Source organism: Euleptes europaea, chromosome 9, assembly GCF_029931775.1.
Source record: "Euleptes europaea isolate rEulEur1 chromosome 9, rEulEur1.hap1, whole genome shotgun sequence".
In the NCBI taxonomy this organism is placed as follows: Eukaryota; Metazoa; Chordata; class Lepidosauria; order Squamata; family Sphaerodactylidae; genus Euleptes; species Euleptes europaea.
In genome coordinates this window covers 15,720,459-15,732,609 of record NC_079320.1, presented here as the reverse complement: position 1 = coordinate 15,732,609, position 12,151 = coordinate 15,720,459, and the positions used below count along the sequence as shown (strand labels likewise).

Below are 12,151 nucleotides of genomic sequence, written 5' to 3'. Positions count from 1 at the left end.
TCGCTGTTTCCAAAGGGTTTTAAGGACGTTGCTTCTGTTTCTGTGGTGAAACCTTCCTCCTTCAGCTACGGCAATAGTCCTTAGACCCTCTTCTGATCTCAGTGAACCTTGTGGGACCCTCTTGCAACCCTAACTAGGGTTGCCAGGTCCCTCTTTACCACCGGTTGGAGGTTTTTGGGGCAGAGCCTGAGGAGGGCAGGGTATAGGGAGGGGAGGGACTCCAATGCCATAGAGTCCAATTGCCAAAAGTAGCCATTTTCTCCAGGTGAACTAATCTGTATCGGCTGGAGATCAGTTATAACAGCAGGAGATCTCCAGCTAGTACCTGGAGGCAGGCAACCTTAACCCTAATTCCACACATTTTCCCTCTTCAACATAAAATGCAGGACTCTCACATCAAAGTCACACTGAACAAATGTATATTTTATCTTTCATGTTTAGTAGTTATAAATATAGAACGTTACCAAGCAACGGGCTATATTGCAAAGCCATTTTGGACACTGAACAAATGTATATTTTATCTTTCATGTTTAGTAGTTATAAATATAGAACGTTACCAAGCAACGGGCTATATTGCAGGGCCATTTTGGACATCTTGAAGGGCCAAACCTAAATTTGCCATTGGCTCTCTCCCACCTCACTGAGTGCTTCCTTCTCCCTCCTGGCCTTGGGGCCCACTTGTGAGACAATGGCAACTAGGGTTGCCAGCCTAGCACCGGCAACCTCTGGAAGACAGGAAGGTGGGATCATGATGAATTGCATCGTGCTGTCTCCACTATGTCCTTTCTGGGGCAAAATTGAAGTAATGTCACTGCGTTGAGGTGACGCTCTCAGATTCACCCCCAAAACTATAGAGTTAAGGATGAATCCTAGAGTATTGTGCTGACGTGGTGACATCCCTTCTGGGTTCACACTAGAAGTGACGTTGCGGTGTCAGCGCAATGCCAATCCCCCCTTCCCCTTTTTGCTCCCACTGAGCAGCCGTAAGAGAGGCAGTGGCTAGGGCAGGCCGTCTCCCACCTTAGCAGGAACTGGTCACAAGCCATTTCAGGTTCCTGACCCACCATTTGGGTACCACTGGCCTATGGTCTTACTTCCCAGTAGATGGGCACCTAGAATAAGAATCACTTTGAGATCCAGATGTAAGGTTTTTGTCTTTTTATTTAACTCATCATTATCAACAAAATATACATTGCAACATCAAACCTAGAAGTACAGTATCATAAGACATAACATTCAGCCTGAGTGAAAAAACTTGATTCCCCCATCATTATCATCTCCTCTCTCTTTCCTTCTTAACAAACCACCATGTGATTGAGCAGAAGACTATGCAACAGGAAGGGCTTGCGATTTACTAATGGTCAGGACTGCTGGTACTGAACACGTAAGGATGCAACCCTAAACATTTTTACTTGGCTATAAGCCCCATTCAGTGTGGCAGGAATTAATTCCAAGGAAACATGCATAGGATTAAGGTGCACATCTGCCTGGTTAGCAACACCCACTGTCAGCAACTGCTACTGCTTGCAATCCAACTTCTGATGTGTATATAACTGGGAGCAGATATTCAAGTAAGAAATGTATCACCCTTCTCTCTAACTCAGCAAAAGAGAAAAGAAAAAGAAAAAGAGAGATAGAGTTGGGTTCCAATCCTAGATGAGCCCACTCATGCAAAAATCCAGGAGGGATTCTCTCAGATAAGTGTGTTTCTTTGGACTCTGCTTTGGTTTTCGTTTATTATTCAATCTCATTGTCTACGTCATGGTCGTGGTCTTCCTCAACACTGTCAAGTTTCTGCTGGCTGTCACTCTCTAAACTTGTATGGTGGGATGCACTATGGACCTCATTGCTATCTTGCAGGTTACTTTTGTCCTCTGTTTCTACACTAGTATCTTGACTTTCGGAAGAATGGGATTTGGCAGAAGAGGGTTCGTGGCTGTCCACATGTGATGAAGTGTCATCTTCCTCTGTAGTGTCATGAGAATCGATCTGTCAAAAGAAGGGGGGGGAGATAATCAGTGGATATCCTAGAGTCAGAAGGTATATCTGCACCAAGGATCCCTAACCTTTTTGAGCCTGTGGGCATTTTTGGAATTCGGGGAGGGGCCGTGGCTCAGTGGTAGAGCATCTGCTTGGCATGCAGAAGGTCCCAGGTTCAATCCCCGGCATCGCCAGTTAAGGGGACTAGGCAAGTCGGTGATGTGAAAGACCTCTGCCTGAGACCCTGGAGAGCCGCTGCCGGTCTGAGTAGACAATACTGATTTTGATGGACCGAGGGTCTGATTCAGTAGAAGGCAGCTTCATGTGTTCAGTATGTGTTCATGTGACATTGGGTGGTGGGGACAACCATAACATGGCTGCCAAAGGAGGGGGCCCCAACCACAAAATGTCCGCCTCAGGAGGTGGAGGGTTTAAAAAAACACTGGGCAAGAGGAATGTTTGAGAGAATAAAAACCAACACTGTTATGGCAGTTGCCGCCAAAACAATGTTATTTTAATCTGCACAGCCAATCAGATTTCTGATGGCCAATAAGAAGCCCTGCTGGGCAGGGGATCTTTGCACTCTTGCCCCGGTCACTTTCTGAAAAATACTTTGTGGGCACCAGAGAGGAGTTGGAGGGAGTAACTGGTCTCTGCAGTCTGGAGATCAGTGGTATTTCCAGGAAAAATCCAGGCCCACTTGGAGGCTGGCAACTCTACATGCTACCTGAGATCTTTTAACTGGAGATGCCAGAGATGGAAACGGGAACCTTTTGTATATAAAGCACTACCACCAATCCCTAAAATGGGATTTAAAACAAAAAAACAAAAACCATACCATTTCTGCCTATGGAATTAAATCATAGAGGGTGACAAAGTAAGAATTCATCTGGCAAAAAAAACCCAAATAGCATGCAAACCATATCATGGCGGATGGGTTATAAACGTTTTTAAATGGGTCAGCGGATCAATTCTTCTTCGCTACCTCTTACTTCAATATTTTTGGCTGCTACTCAAATTCAGATTTATTTAATACCGTCTGAGACCAATAAAAATAGAATCAATACAATAATTCAAACTTTCAGAATATCAATTAACTCATGGTAAAATATTTTTTTTAAATTGTAGAATCACAGAATTATGCAACATCTTATAAAACTTATAGCTAAAAAGCCTATATATGGCCCACCCAAGTTTCCTAATCTAAAGCTTATATATGGCTTACCCAAGATTTCCCAATCTTATAGGCTATCCAACCAAATTTGGCGATCTTAAAAGTGATCTCTCTATTCTTATCTGCTAACGTTAGTGAGAGGAGAGTGAGCTGCTACTCCACTCATCTGTGGTCGCAGCCTGAAGGACTAGGGTTGCCAGGTGCCCGCTGGTGGCGGGCAACCCCCCGGTAATGTGCCCCTCTGCCTGCTGACCAGCTGAGGGCCGGCTGGCAATCATGCACGTGCGCACAGATGCGGCCGATGGGGCACTAAGTGGTCTAAGGCTCCTTGCGAGGTGGCAATTCCGGTTGTGAACTGGAAGTGCCGCACTGGCGCAAGAGCGCTCATGCGCACACACAAGAACAGAACAGAAACCTCCTGCCAAAGGTGTGTGGGGACCTGGCAACTCTATGAAGGACTATAATTTACCTTTTCAGAAGACTTTCTGGACTTCCTCAAAAACATTGGCACTCCATAAGGGCTGTCACCTCTGCCTGTAAATGGGCCAGGTGTGGCAAATGACGTGGGAGGAACATCAGTGGAAACATCAGTGACAACTTCATCAGAACTGTCATTGGACTCATCAGAATCATCAGAATCACTGTGGCTGTCATCATCCACATCGTCATGGTCATCTGCATCATCATGGTCATCCACAAAGTCGTGGTCATCTGCATCATCATGGTCATCCACAAAGTCGTGGTCATCTGCACCATCGTGGTCATCCACATTGCTGTGGTCGAGGTTGTCTTCCTTACTTTTACCAGAAAGTGCCAGAAGGGTCTGCAAAAGAACAGGAGCAAATTCAATAGTACACAAACACCGGCACGTATGAAAACCTGAGGCACATTTGGGGAGACTATGCTTATGCTGAGATCACCTAGACATAAATATCAATGGCAGATTTCAGAACCTTGTTTTCTAGGGTTGCCAGGCTCCAGGTATTATACAAACAAAGATAAACCTGTGCCAGAATTAAGATATCTTAAGAAATTGGCAGCACGAAGGCTCACATGCAACTGATAAGCCATGCTAGAAGTTCAAAAAAATATTTTTTACTGAGAGGCATTAACTTCATGCTGCGGCAAAACAAACCTGCTGCAATGCACAATTTAACAAGCAATGCTAATACAAACAATACTGTAACAGTCAGTTACCTCCAGGTATTAGCTGGAGATCTCCCGCTATCACAACTGCTCTCCAGCCAGTAGAGATCAGTTCACCTGGAGAAAATGACCGCTTTGGCAATTGGACTCTATGGCACTGAAGTCCCTCTCCCTCCTCAGGCTCTGTCCCTAAGACCTCCCGCCAATGGCAAAGAGGGACCGAGCAACCCTACTGGTTTCAGTAAACAAAGAAAAATAAATAGTGCCTCAGACCACATACAAGAGCGCATTTGGTTCCAGCATGGTGTAGTGGTTAAGAGTGGCGGACTCTAATCTGGAGAACTGGGTTTGATTCCCCACTCCTCCACATGGAGCCTGCGGGGTGACCTTGGGCCAGTCACAGTTCTCTCAGAACTCTCTCAGCCTCACCTACCTCACAAGGTGCCTGTTGTAGGGAGGGCGATTGGAAGCCGCTTTGAGACTCCTTAAGGCAGAGAAAAGCGGGGTATAAAAACCAACTCTTCTTCTTCCTTACTAGGAACAGCAGGCTTGTTTTCGCAGCACACCTTGAGATAATGTATCTAGAGATGCTAGGATTTGAACCTGGGGCTTTCTGCCCAACCCTAACCTGCTGTTATGAGGCAAACAGGCTTGGATTCCCCATGTTTTCCTTCTAACATGTACTTATTTCCCAAGTATACTTGGGCCTGAGGTCCTCAAAGTGCAGGAAGTAGCAGCCAAATTAATAAAAGAGATGAGAGGAATGTTCACCGAGGTAAAGGAAATAAAATTGCATATATAGGGTGCATTCATTGGTAGGTGATTTTGGTGGATTATACTGTAGTGTAGATGAAGACTTACTTGTTGCTCAGTGATTTCTTCTCTCTCTTCTGAAGACTCAGAGCTCTGGAAATTAAAATGAAATTTCAATGGTGTAAAGTTAGTTGAGACAAACATCTGCTGTTGGAACTAGTGAGACTTCAGTCTGTCAAACTTTAGTTGCATCAAGGCCTGTGTCGCTAACCATAAAAGGTACAACAAATCTGCTTGGACAAAAAAAATCAAAACAGATTATTGGAAAGAAGAAGAAGAGTTGGTTTTTATATGCCGACTTTCTCTACCACTTAAGGGAGACTCAAACCGGCTTACAATCCCCTTCCCTCCCCCTCCCCACAATCCCCTTCCCCTCCCCTGTGAGGTAGGTGGGGCTGAGAGAGCTCTAAGAGCTGTGACTTGCCCAAGGTCACCCAGCTGGCTTTAGGTGGAAGAGTGGGGAAACAAATCCAGTTCACCAGATTAGCCTCCGCCGCTCATGTGGAGGAGGGGGGGGGATCAAACTCGGTTCTCCAGATTAAGAGTGCACTGCTCCAAAACACCGCTCTTAACCACTACACCACACTGGCTCTATTGGAAAGACTTATTGATATACATATTAGAATCATAGAATCATATTAGTATGGTCAGCTAAATAACTGATAGTCGGGTCTAGCCTCTTGGCCTCATATTTGCATTTTTGCACACTACGGAATGACTCTCACAGCTCAGTCAGAAGGAAGCATGTCATACCAGATGAGAGGACGACTGATGTTCTTGTGACTCATGGCTGTTCACATGCTCGTGGCTATGTTCCTGGCTGTGCGAATGGCTGTGATGGTGGTGGTGTTTGTGAGCATGGTGACCCCTGGAGCTGGAGCCCTGCAACACATACAAGGAGTTCTGTTAATATACGTTATGAAACATCGCACAGCACAGGGCTTGATGAACATGGGAGAAGGACGTATGGCATGGTGTGCAGATACCCACAATAAAAACCATGGGTGGGAAGGGGAGGAAGAAGAAGAAGAAGAGTTGTTTTTTATATGCCGACTTTCTCTACCACTTAAGGAAGAATCGAACCGGCTCACAATCACCTTCCCTTCCCCTCCCCACAACCCTGTAAGGTAGGTGGGACTGAAAGAGCTGTGACTAGCCCAAGGTCACCCAGCTGGCTTCGTGTGTAGGAGTGGGGAAACCAACCCAGTTCACCAGATTAGCCTCCGCCGCTCAAGTGGAGGAGTGGGGAATCAAACCCGGTTCTCCAGTTCAGAGTCCACCACTCCAAACCACCGTTCTTAACTGCTATAACAGGCTGGCTCCATTGTATTGCAGGTTTCCCTCTTTTTCAAGTGGCTACAGAAAAATATTTTTGCCCTTGCGCTCAGATGCTACGCCTCTCCCCCCAATCACTGAAATGATCACCCCTTTTCATAAGGGCAGAGTGCTTAATGAAAAGGGAGCCTTTGTTTCAGCTGAACCCCAGATAATCTGCATACGAAATCTGGAATGGCTACATTTCATCCTGCATTTAATGAATACAGCGGTGATAAGAACTGATGGTGAAGGGGAAAAAAAACTTACATGCTTTTCTTCTGAACTCACTGAATCGTGGTGGAATTTTGATTTACCGAGCTTTGAGAGAAAAGGGGAGAAAGAAAACAGCGAATCAGTCTTGATTTACTGCTACTGCATTACAGAAACGTACGTGGTTTGTTGTGCGTGAGTTACAAGTATTTTTACACACTTACTGGATTCGCAAAGGCGATGGCGAAAAGACACAAGCACAGAACAGCAATCTTCATCTTGGTGCCCTGTAAAAAATAGTGCAAATTTTATTTATCCACCTATCTATTCATTCAAACACGGCCTTTCAGAACCGAATTTCCCAAATGTCTTCCAAACCAGAACATTTACAGTGTTCAATAAATCAGTATTCAATAAAACAGCTTAAACCAATAAAACCTCAGTTGTCGGCTACAATAACAGACTTACTGTTCATGAAAAGCAAGCACGAATTCTAACCAGTGTTTAACTGGAAGCTTAAAACTCAACAGAATAGACCCTGGCCAAGCATCTCTGGAGAGGACATTGGCCTTTTATGAAGGGACGTTCCCCCCCCCAGTCACCCCCGCCGACTGCTTTGGGGCTTCCTTTTGATTATGCGTTCCTTTTCCATCCGTCAGAGGTCACCTTGCTCTCCTCGCGTGTTTTGCCCGCATTTTTCAGATTCTGTCTAAAACAGCATCTGGAAAACATGGGCAAAATGCGCAGGGAGAGTGAGGTGACCTCTCATGGGTGGAAAAGGCACACATAATCAAAAGGAAGCCACGGAGCAGTCGGCGGGGGATGACCGTGGGGAAACGTCCCTGCCCAAAAGGCCATTGTGTAAGTGCTGAAGAAAAGACCCCATCTCAGGTTATCGCTTGCTCAGTCTCTGAAGGTGGGAGGACTCTGCCTCTGAAGGTAATACGAAAGAATGGGCAGATTGATAGAGAATCACTCCTTTAACAGGAATACTGTTCTAAAAGCAAAGCAGATGTTTTACTTTTCGTTCATGGTTTGATAGATCTTTGTATTTTGAGGCTTATCCTAATATACACTGTGAAGTACAGGCCTTCCTGGATGAAGATGAAATATACACTGTGAAATACAGGCCATCTCAAACGTCAGTGTAAAAAGAGAACGCTTGCAGGTAATCAGCTAAAACATTTCTCTGTATGCGTTCTCATGTTCATGAGTTTTTGAAGTGTAAATCTAACCATTCTGATGTTTTCTGAGATTGTATATTTTATGGTTTTATTATGAGGATTTTATTGTATTTAATTGCTTTTATTGTATGGATGGTATGTTGTGAGCCGCCCTGAGCCTGGCTTCAGCTGGGGAGTGATGGCAGGGGTATAAAACTAATTAATAAATTAATACATGTTGCATGGGGAGTGCTTAAAGATATAATCTTAGAGCCACTGTCCAAAATGGTAAGATCCAGAAAGGACAGTAACGGATATGTCTTAGTGTTTGGATCAGAATGTAACATTCTGAGCTGATGTTTCTATGGGTGACTCAGCTTTTCCTAGCTGACCTCTCTTAAAGATAGGTTATCTTGAGGTTGTCAACCTCCAGGTGGGCCCTGGAGATCCGGAATTTTACTTGATCCCCAGACAACAGAGATCAGTTCCCCTGGAGAAAATGGCAGAGATCAGTTCCCCTGGAGAAAATGGCAGAGATTAGTTCCCCTGGAGAAAATGGTAACTCCCATCCCTAAACCCCGCCCTCTATAGGCTCCTCCCCCAAACCTCCAGGAATTTCCCAACCCAGAGCTGGCAACCCTACTTGAGGAGAAACACTTCTTAAAAAAAAAAAGTCACAGACATTTCAAGGGAGGGGCTTTGGCTTAGAAACACTGCACACCCTTTGTATGCAGAAGGTCCAGGGTTAAGTCCTTGACCTCTCAGGTAACAGGTGTTAGGAAAGACTCTCCTAAATCTTAGATCCAGGAAAGCAGCTGCCAGTCAGGGCTGGTGATTCTGAGCTGGGGGATCAATGGTTCCCTGATGTCTACCAATGAGCCAAAGTAGCTCACAAATAATAGAGTTAACTACCTAGGGAAATAAACACAGAACACTTGATCAGAGAAAGCTGGCACAGCAAAATTGTGTTTTCCTAGCACGTAGCTTGGCTCACTTGCTCAAGTCACTGGCTCTATTTGTTTTGTAAGCATCTTATGGAACGTCATAGTTGGTGCTGCTGGATGAATGGTGTGAAGAGTGAGATTAAGTCTTCATATGACATTTAAGGTTTACAGACAATGAAGAAGTGAAAAGGATTTTCCCTCCATTCAAACTGGTGGTGGGGGAAAGTTCTGTCAAGTCACAGGTGACTTATGATGAAGGGAGCTTTCTCAAAGGCTTATACCCCGAAAATCTTGTTGGTCCCTGAGGAGCTACTGGACTCAAATCTAGCAGCTGACTTATAGTGAACACTCATAGGGTTTTCTAGGAAAGAGAGGAACAGGGGTGGTTTTCCATTGCTTGCCTCTGTGTAGCAGCCCTGGACTTCCTTGGTGGTCTTGCGTCTAAGTACTAACCAAGGACAACCTTGCTTAGCTTCCAAAATCTGATGATTTTGGACTGGACTGGGCCATGCGGGTCAGAGCTCAATACAAATTATTCTTATTTAAATATGCTTTTTATTTCTAAGGATTGCTTCTTATTCCAGAATAAGCAGAACTAATTTTAATTTATATCTGGGAGACGAATGCAGCATTTCCAGCATGTTGCAGAAATGATACGCCATTGCACCATAGTGGGATATCGAAATCTATGGGAAGAGCTTATAAAAGTTGACTTCGCTTTAAAATGTAGCAAAAGCAGAGGACATAAAATTCATGGACATTCCAGAGAAAAGGATGCCTTTTATGGGGTTTTTCTGGAGATACAATAAGCTGATTTCCCCCCTCTGATCTCCTTGAGAATATGAATAAAATGGATTTCTGTTACTACCATAAACAGGATTTACTATTGATTCATCCTTCCTTACAAGACATTTAAAGAGAGCAAGCTAAATGTTCCAAGTCAGGAAGGAAACCAATGCTCAGGCTGACTCTGCAGAAAAAAACGGATGAGTCAGGGCCCGGGAGAGATCAGAAACTGATGAATCATGATGGAACATTAGCCATTAGTGAAGCTGAAGAGGGGAACTGGCACAGGTTTCTGTGTTTGCCCTTCTGCTAACAAAGGTTAATGAGCCCTGCTACACAAAGAGAAAATCAATAGCAAAGCATTGCATCAAAATGTACCTGAGTGAACTCTTGAAAAGCAAAGCAGGGTCGGGGTGGGGAATAACCATGCGTTTTTGGAGCTTAAAAGCCAGGGAAATAAAAATGGCTTTTAGCAAGAAAGACAACGATGACAGTGTGTGAATAATAATGTTAGAGCAACTAGCGTGGTTTTGATTTCAGGATGGTAGCTGTGTTGGTCCGCCGTTGAAGAACTCAGTTCAACTCCAATACCACCTTGGAGACCAACAAGATTTTCAGGGTATAAGCTTTGCAGAGTCCACGTTCTTTTCGTCTGGCACGATTTTCAAAACCACCTGTTTGAAACTTTCACACATGCCGAATAATGCACTTCCAATCAACTTCCAATGAAGAAGAAGAGTTGGTTTTTATATGCTGACTTTCTCTACCACTTAAGGGAGACTCAAACCAGCTTACAATCACCTTCCCTTCCCCTCCCCACAACAGACACCCTGTGAGGTAGGTGGGGCTGAGAGAGCTCTAAGAGAGCTGTGACTAGCCCAAGGTCACCCAGCTGGCTTCGTGTGTAGGAGTGGGGAAACGAATCCAGTTCACCAGATTAGCCTCCGCCGCTCATGTGCAGGAGTGGGGAATCAAACCCGGTTCTCCATATTAGAGTCCACCGCTCCACACCACTACACCATGCTGGCTCTCAATGCACGTTGATCGCAAAATCCACTTGCAAACAACTGTTAGGGTGCATTGAAAGTGGATTGAAACTGCATTATTTGGCATGTGTGAAAGGGCCCTAGTTATCTGAGCCTTACCAAAGTTTCTCCCCCCAGGAATATACAAAAGTATTGGTAATAATGATGTGTCCTTTAGCATATGCAAAGTGCAGTGCACCTCCCCCAGCTGAATAATCATCACACACCCCAGCATCTTTGAGGTTAGAGATAAAGACTGCCCATATTGTTGTCAATGGTTTTTCATAATAGGACTCTTGTGTCTTTTCAAGACAGCTGGAGAGTCATCAAATGAGTCTTTTCCTAGCATGGAGATGCTGATGCGAAAAGTCGCATTAGCCACATTTCGTTGCACTGTGCAACCCACCGTACATCGCAGCTCTAGCTGGAAATTTCTTTTGGCAACCCTAGTTTCCAGAACCCAGAATATGACTTCCTGGCTGGCTCGATTCCCTCACCCTCAACATTTTAGAAATGTAGAGGTGGGTGGTGGTATATGAGCTGTACCCTGTAACTGAAGAGGGTGGTGCTAGAAATTGTCAGTGGCAAAATTTCGGACAGACAAAGATATGCCTTTTAAAACCACTTCTGTTCAGCACAACTCCCTCTTGTAGACCTCTTCCTTGCTGTAGGTGTAAATATTCTCCTGGCGCAAACAAACAAGGTCTGGAAAGTAAATTCAGTAGTCTGCACTGAGTTCTTTTTTCTCTGCTGTGATATTAAAAAGCCCTCCCAGCTGCCGCAGCCTGCTTTTCATCTTAATGAAAGCGCAACACGGCCAAAGTTGACAGCTAGAAAGAAAAGGCAACTACCTTATCTGGATCCAAAGGGTCGTCTCAGGGAGAGGTCTGCTCAAGGCAATGCCGGGATCACTTGCTCCGGAGATGCTCTGCCTGCCTTGCCTTCTCTTCCTCTGCTTCCCATCTGCAGGCTTCTGGAATTTAAACTCTATGCCAGACATCCGCCGACCAATCCTCACGAGGCAGAAAGGATGAGGTCATGAGGTTTCTTGTCACCGTCCTCCCACTATTCTTCACCATTTCCCTTTCGGGTTTTTGTGGCTTTCAAAGCAAACAAGAAACGACTGGATGGTTAAAGTATGACTTATGCGCAATCTCATTAACCAGCCTTCCAGATCAACACTCTGCATTCAGCACCGAGCCAGAGGTTTTTAGGGGCAAACCAGCCCTTCTGCATTTGCGGGAGGAAGAACCCAGAATTGGCTCTGAGCTAGGTTTTTTTAAATATATATAGAGAGATGCAGACGCTTTCATTTTAAAGGGAGGCATTCACGGCTTTGAAGGAGCAGGTCGATTGTCATCAATCACTGACGTTTGGATGCAGAGGGGTTGCCTACATACCCCCAGAAATAGAATCTGAATAATGTCTTTGAACTACAAATAATGATGTCTTGAAATTAATGTGCAAGAAAGCAATTTTCATTACGTTGAAAGAATATCTGCATCATGAGATGCATCAGACAAAGTTGGCTTCTGTCCATGACACCTTAGGCTGCAATAAATCTGTTGTCCTTTATGGGGCTTCAAGACCCTA

General features: G+C 44.8%; 1 protein-coding gene across 1 annotated transcript; it reads right to left on the bottom strand.

The window, feature by feature from the left end:
* Window positions 1-1,620: 1,620 nt before the first annotated feature.
* SPP1 (secreted phosphoprotein 1) lies at window positions 1,621-6,918 on the bottom strand. Its single transcript, XM_056855017.1, has 6 exons — window positions 6,865-6,918; window positions 6,698-6,748; window positions 5,867-5,995; window positions 5,162-5,206; window positions 3,624-3,977; window positions 1,621-1,989 (listed from the first exon to the last, which is right to left on the bottom strand). The coding sequence occupies exons 1-6, from the start codon at window positions 6,916-6,918 to the stop codon at window positions 1,738-1,740; spliced, it is 885 nt and encodes a 294-aa protein (XP_056710995.1). The 3' UTR covers window positions 1,621-1,737.
* Between the last annotated feature and the right edge of the window lie 5,233 nt (window positions 6,919-12,151).

Coding starts and splice junctions, on each gene's coding strand:
- SPP1 (XM_056855017.1), bottom strand. CDS start 6,918: ATGAAGATTGCTGTTCTGTGCTTGTGTCTTTTCGCCATCGCCTTTGCG. Junction 5,996..6,697: donor TGAGTTCAGAAGAAAAGCAT/GTAAGTTTTTTT, acceptor TATGTGTTGCAG/GGCTCCAGCTCCAGGGGTCA. Junction 1,990..3,623: donor CCAGAAAGTCTTCTGAAAAG/GTAAATTATAGT, acceptor TTCTTTTGACAG/ATCGATTCTCATGACACTAC.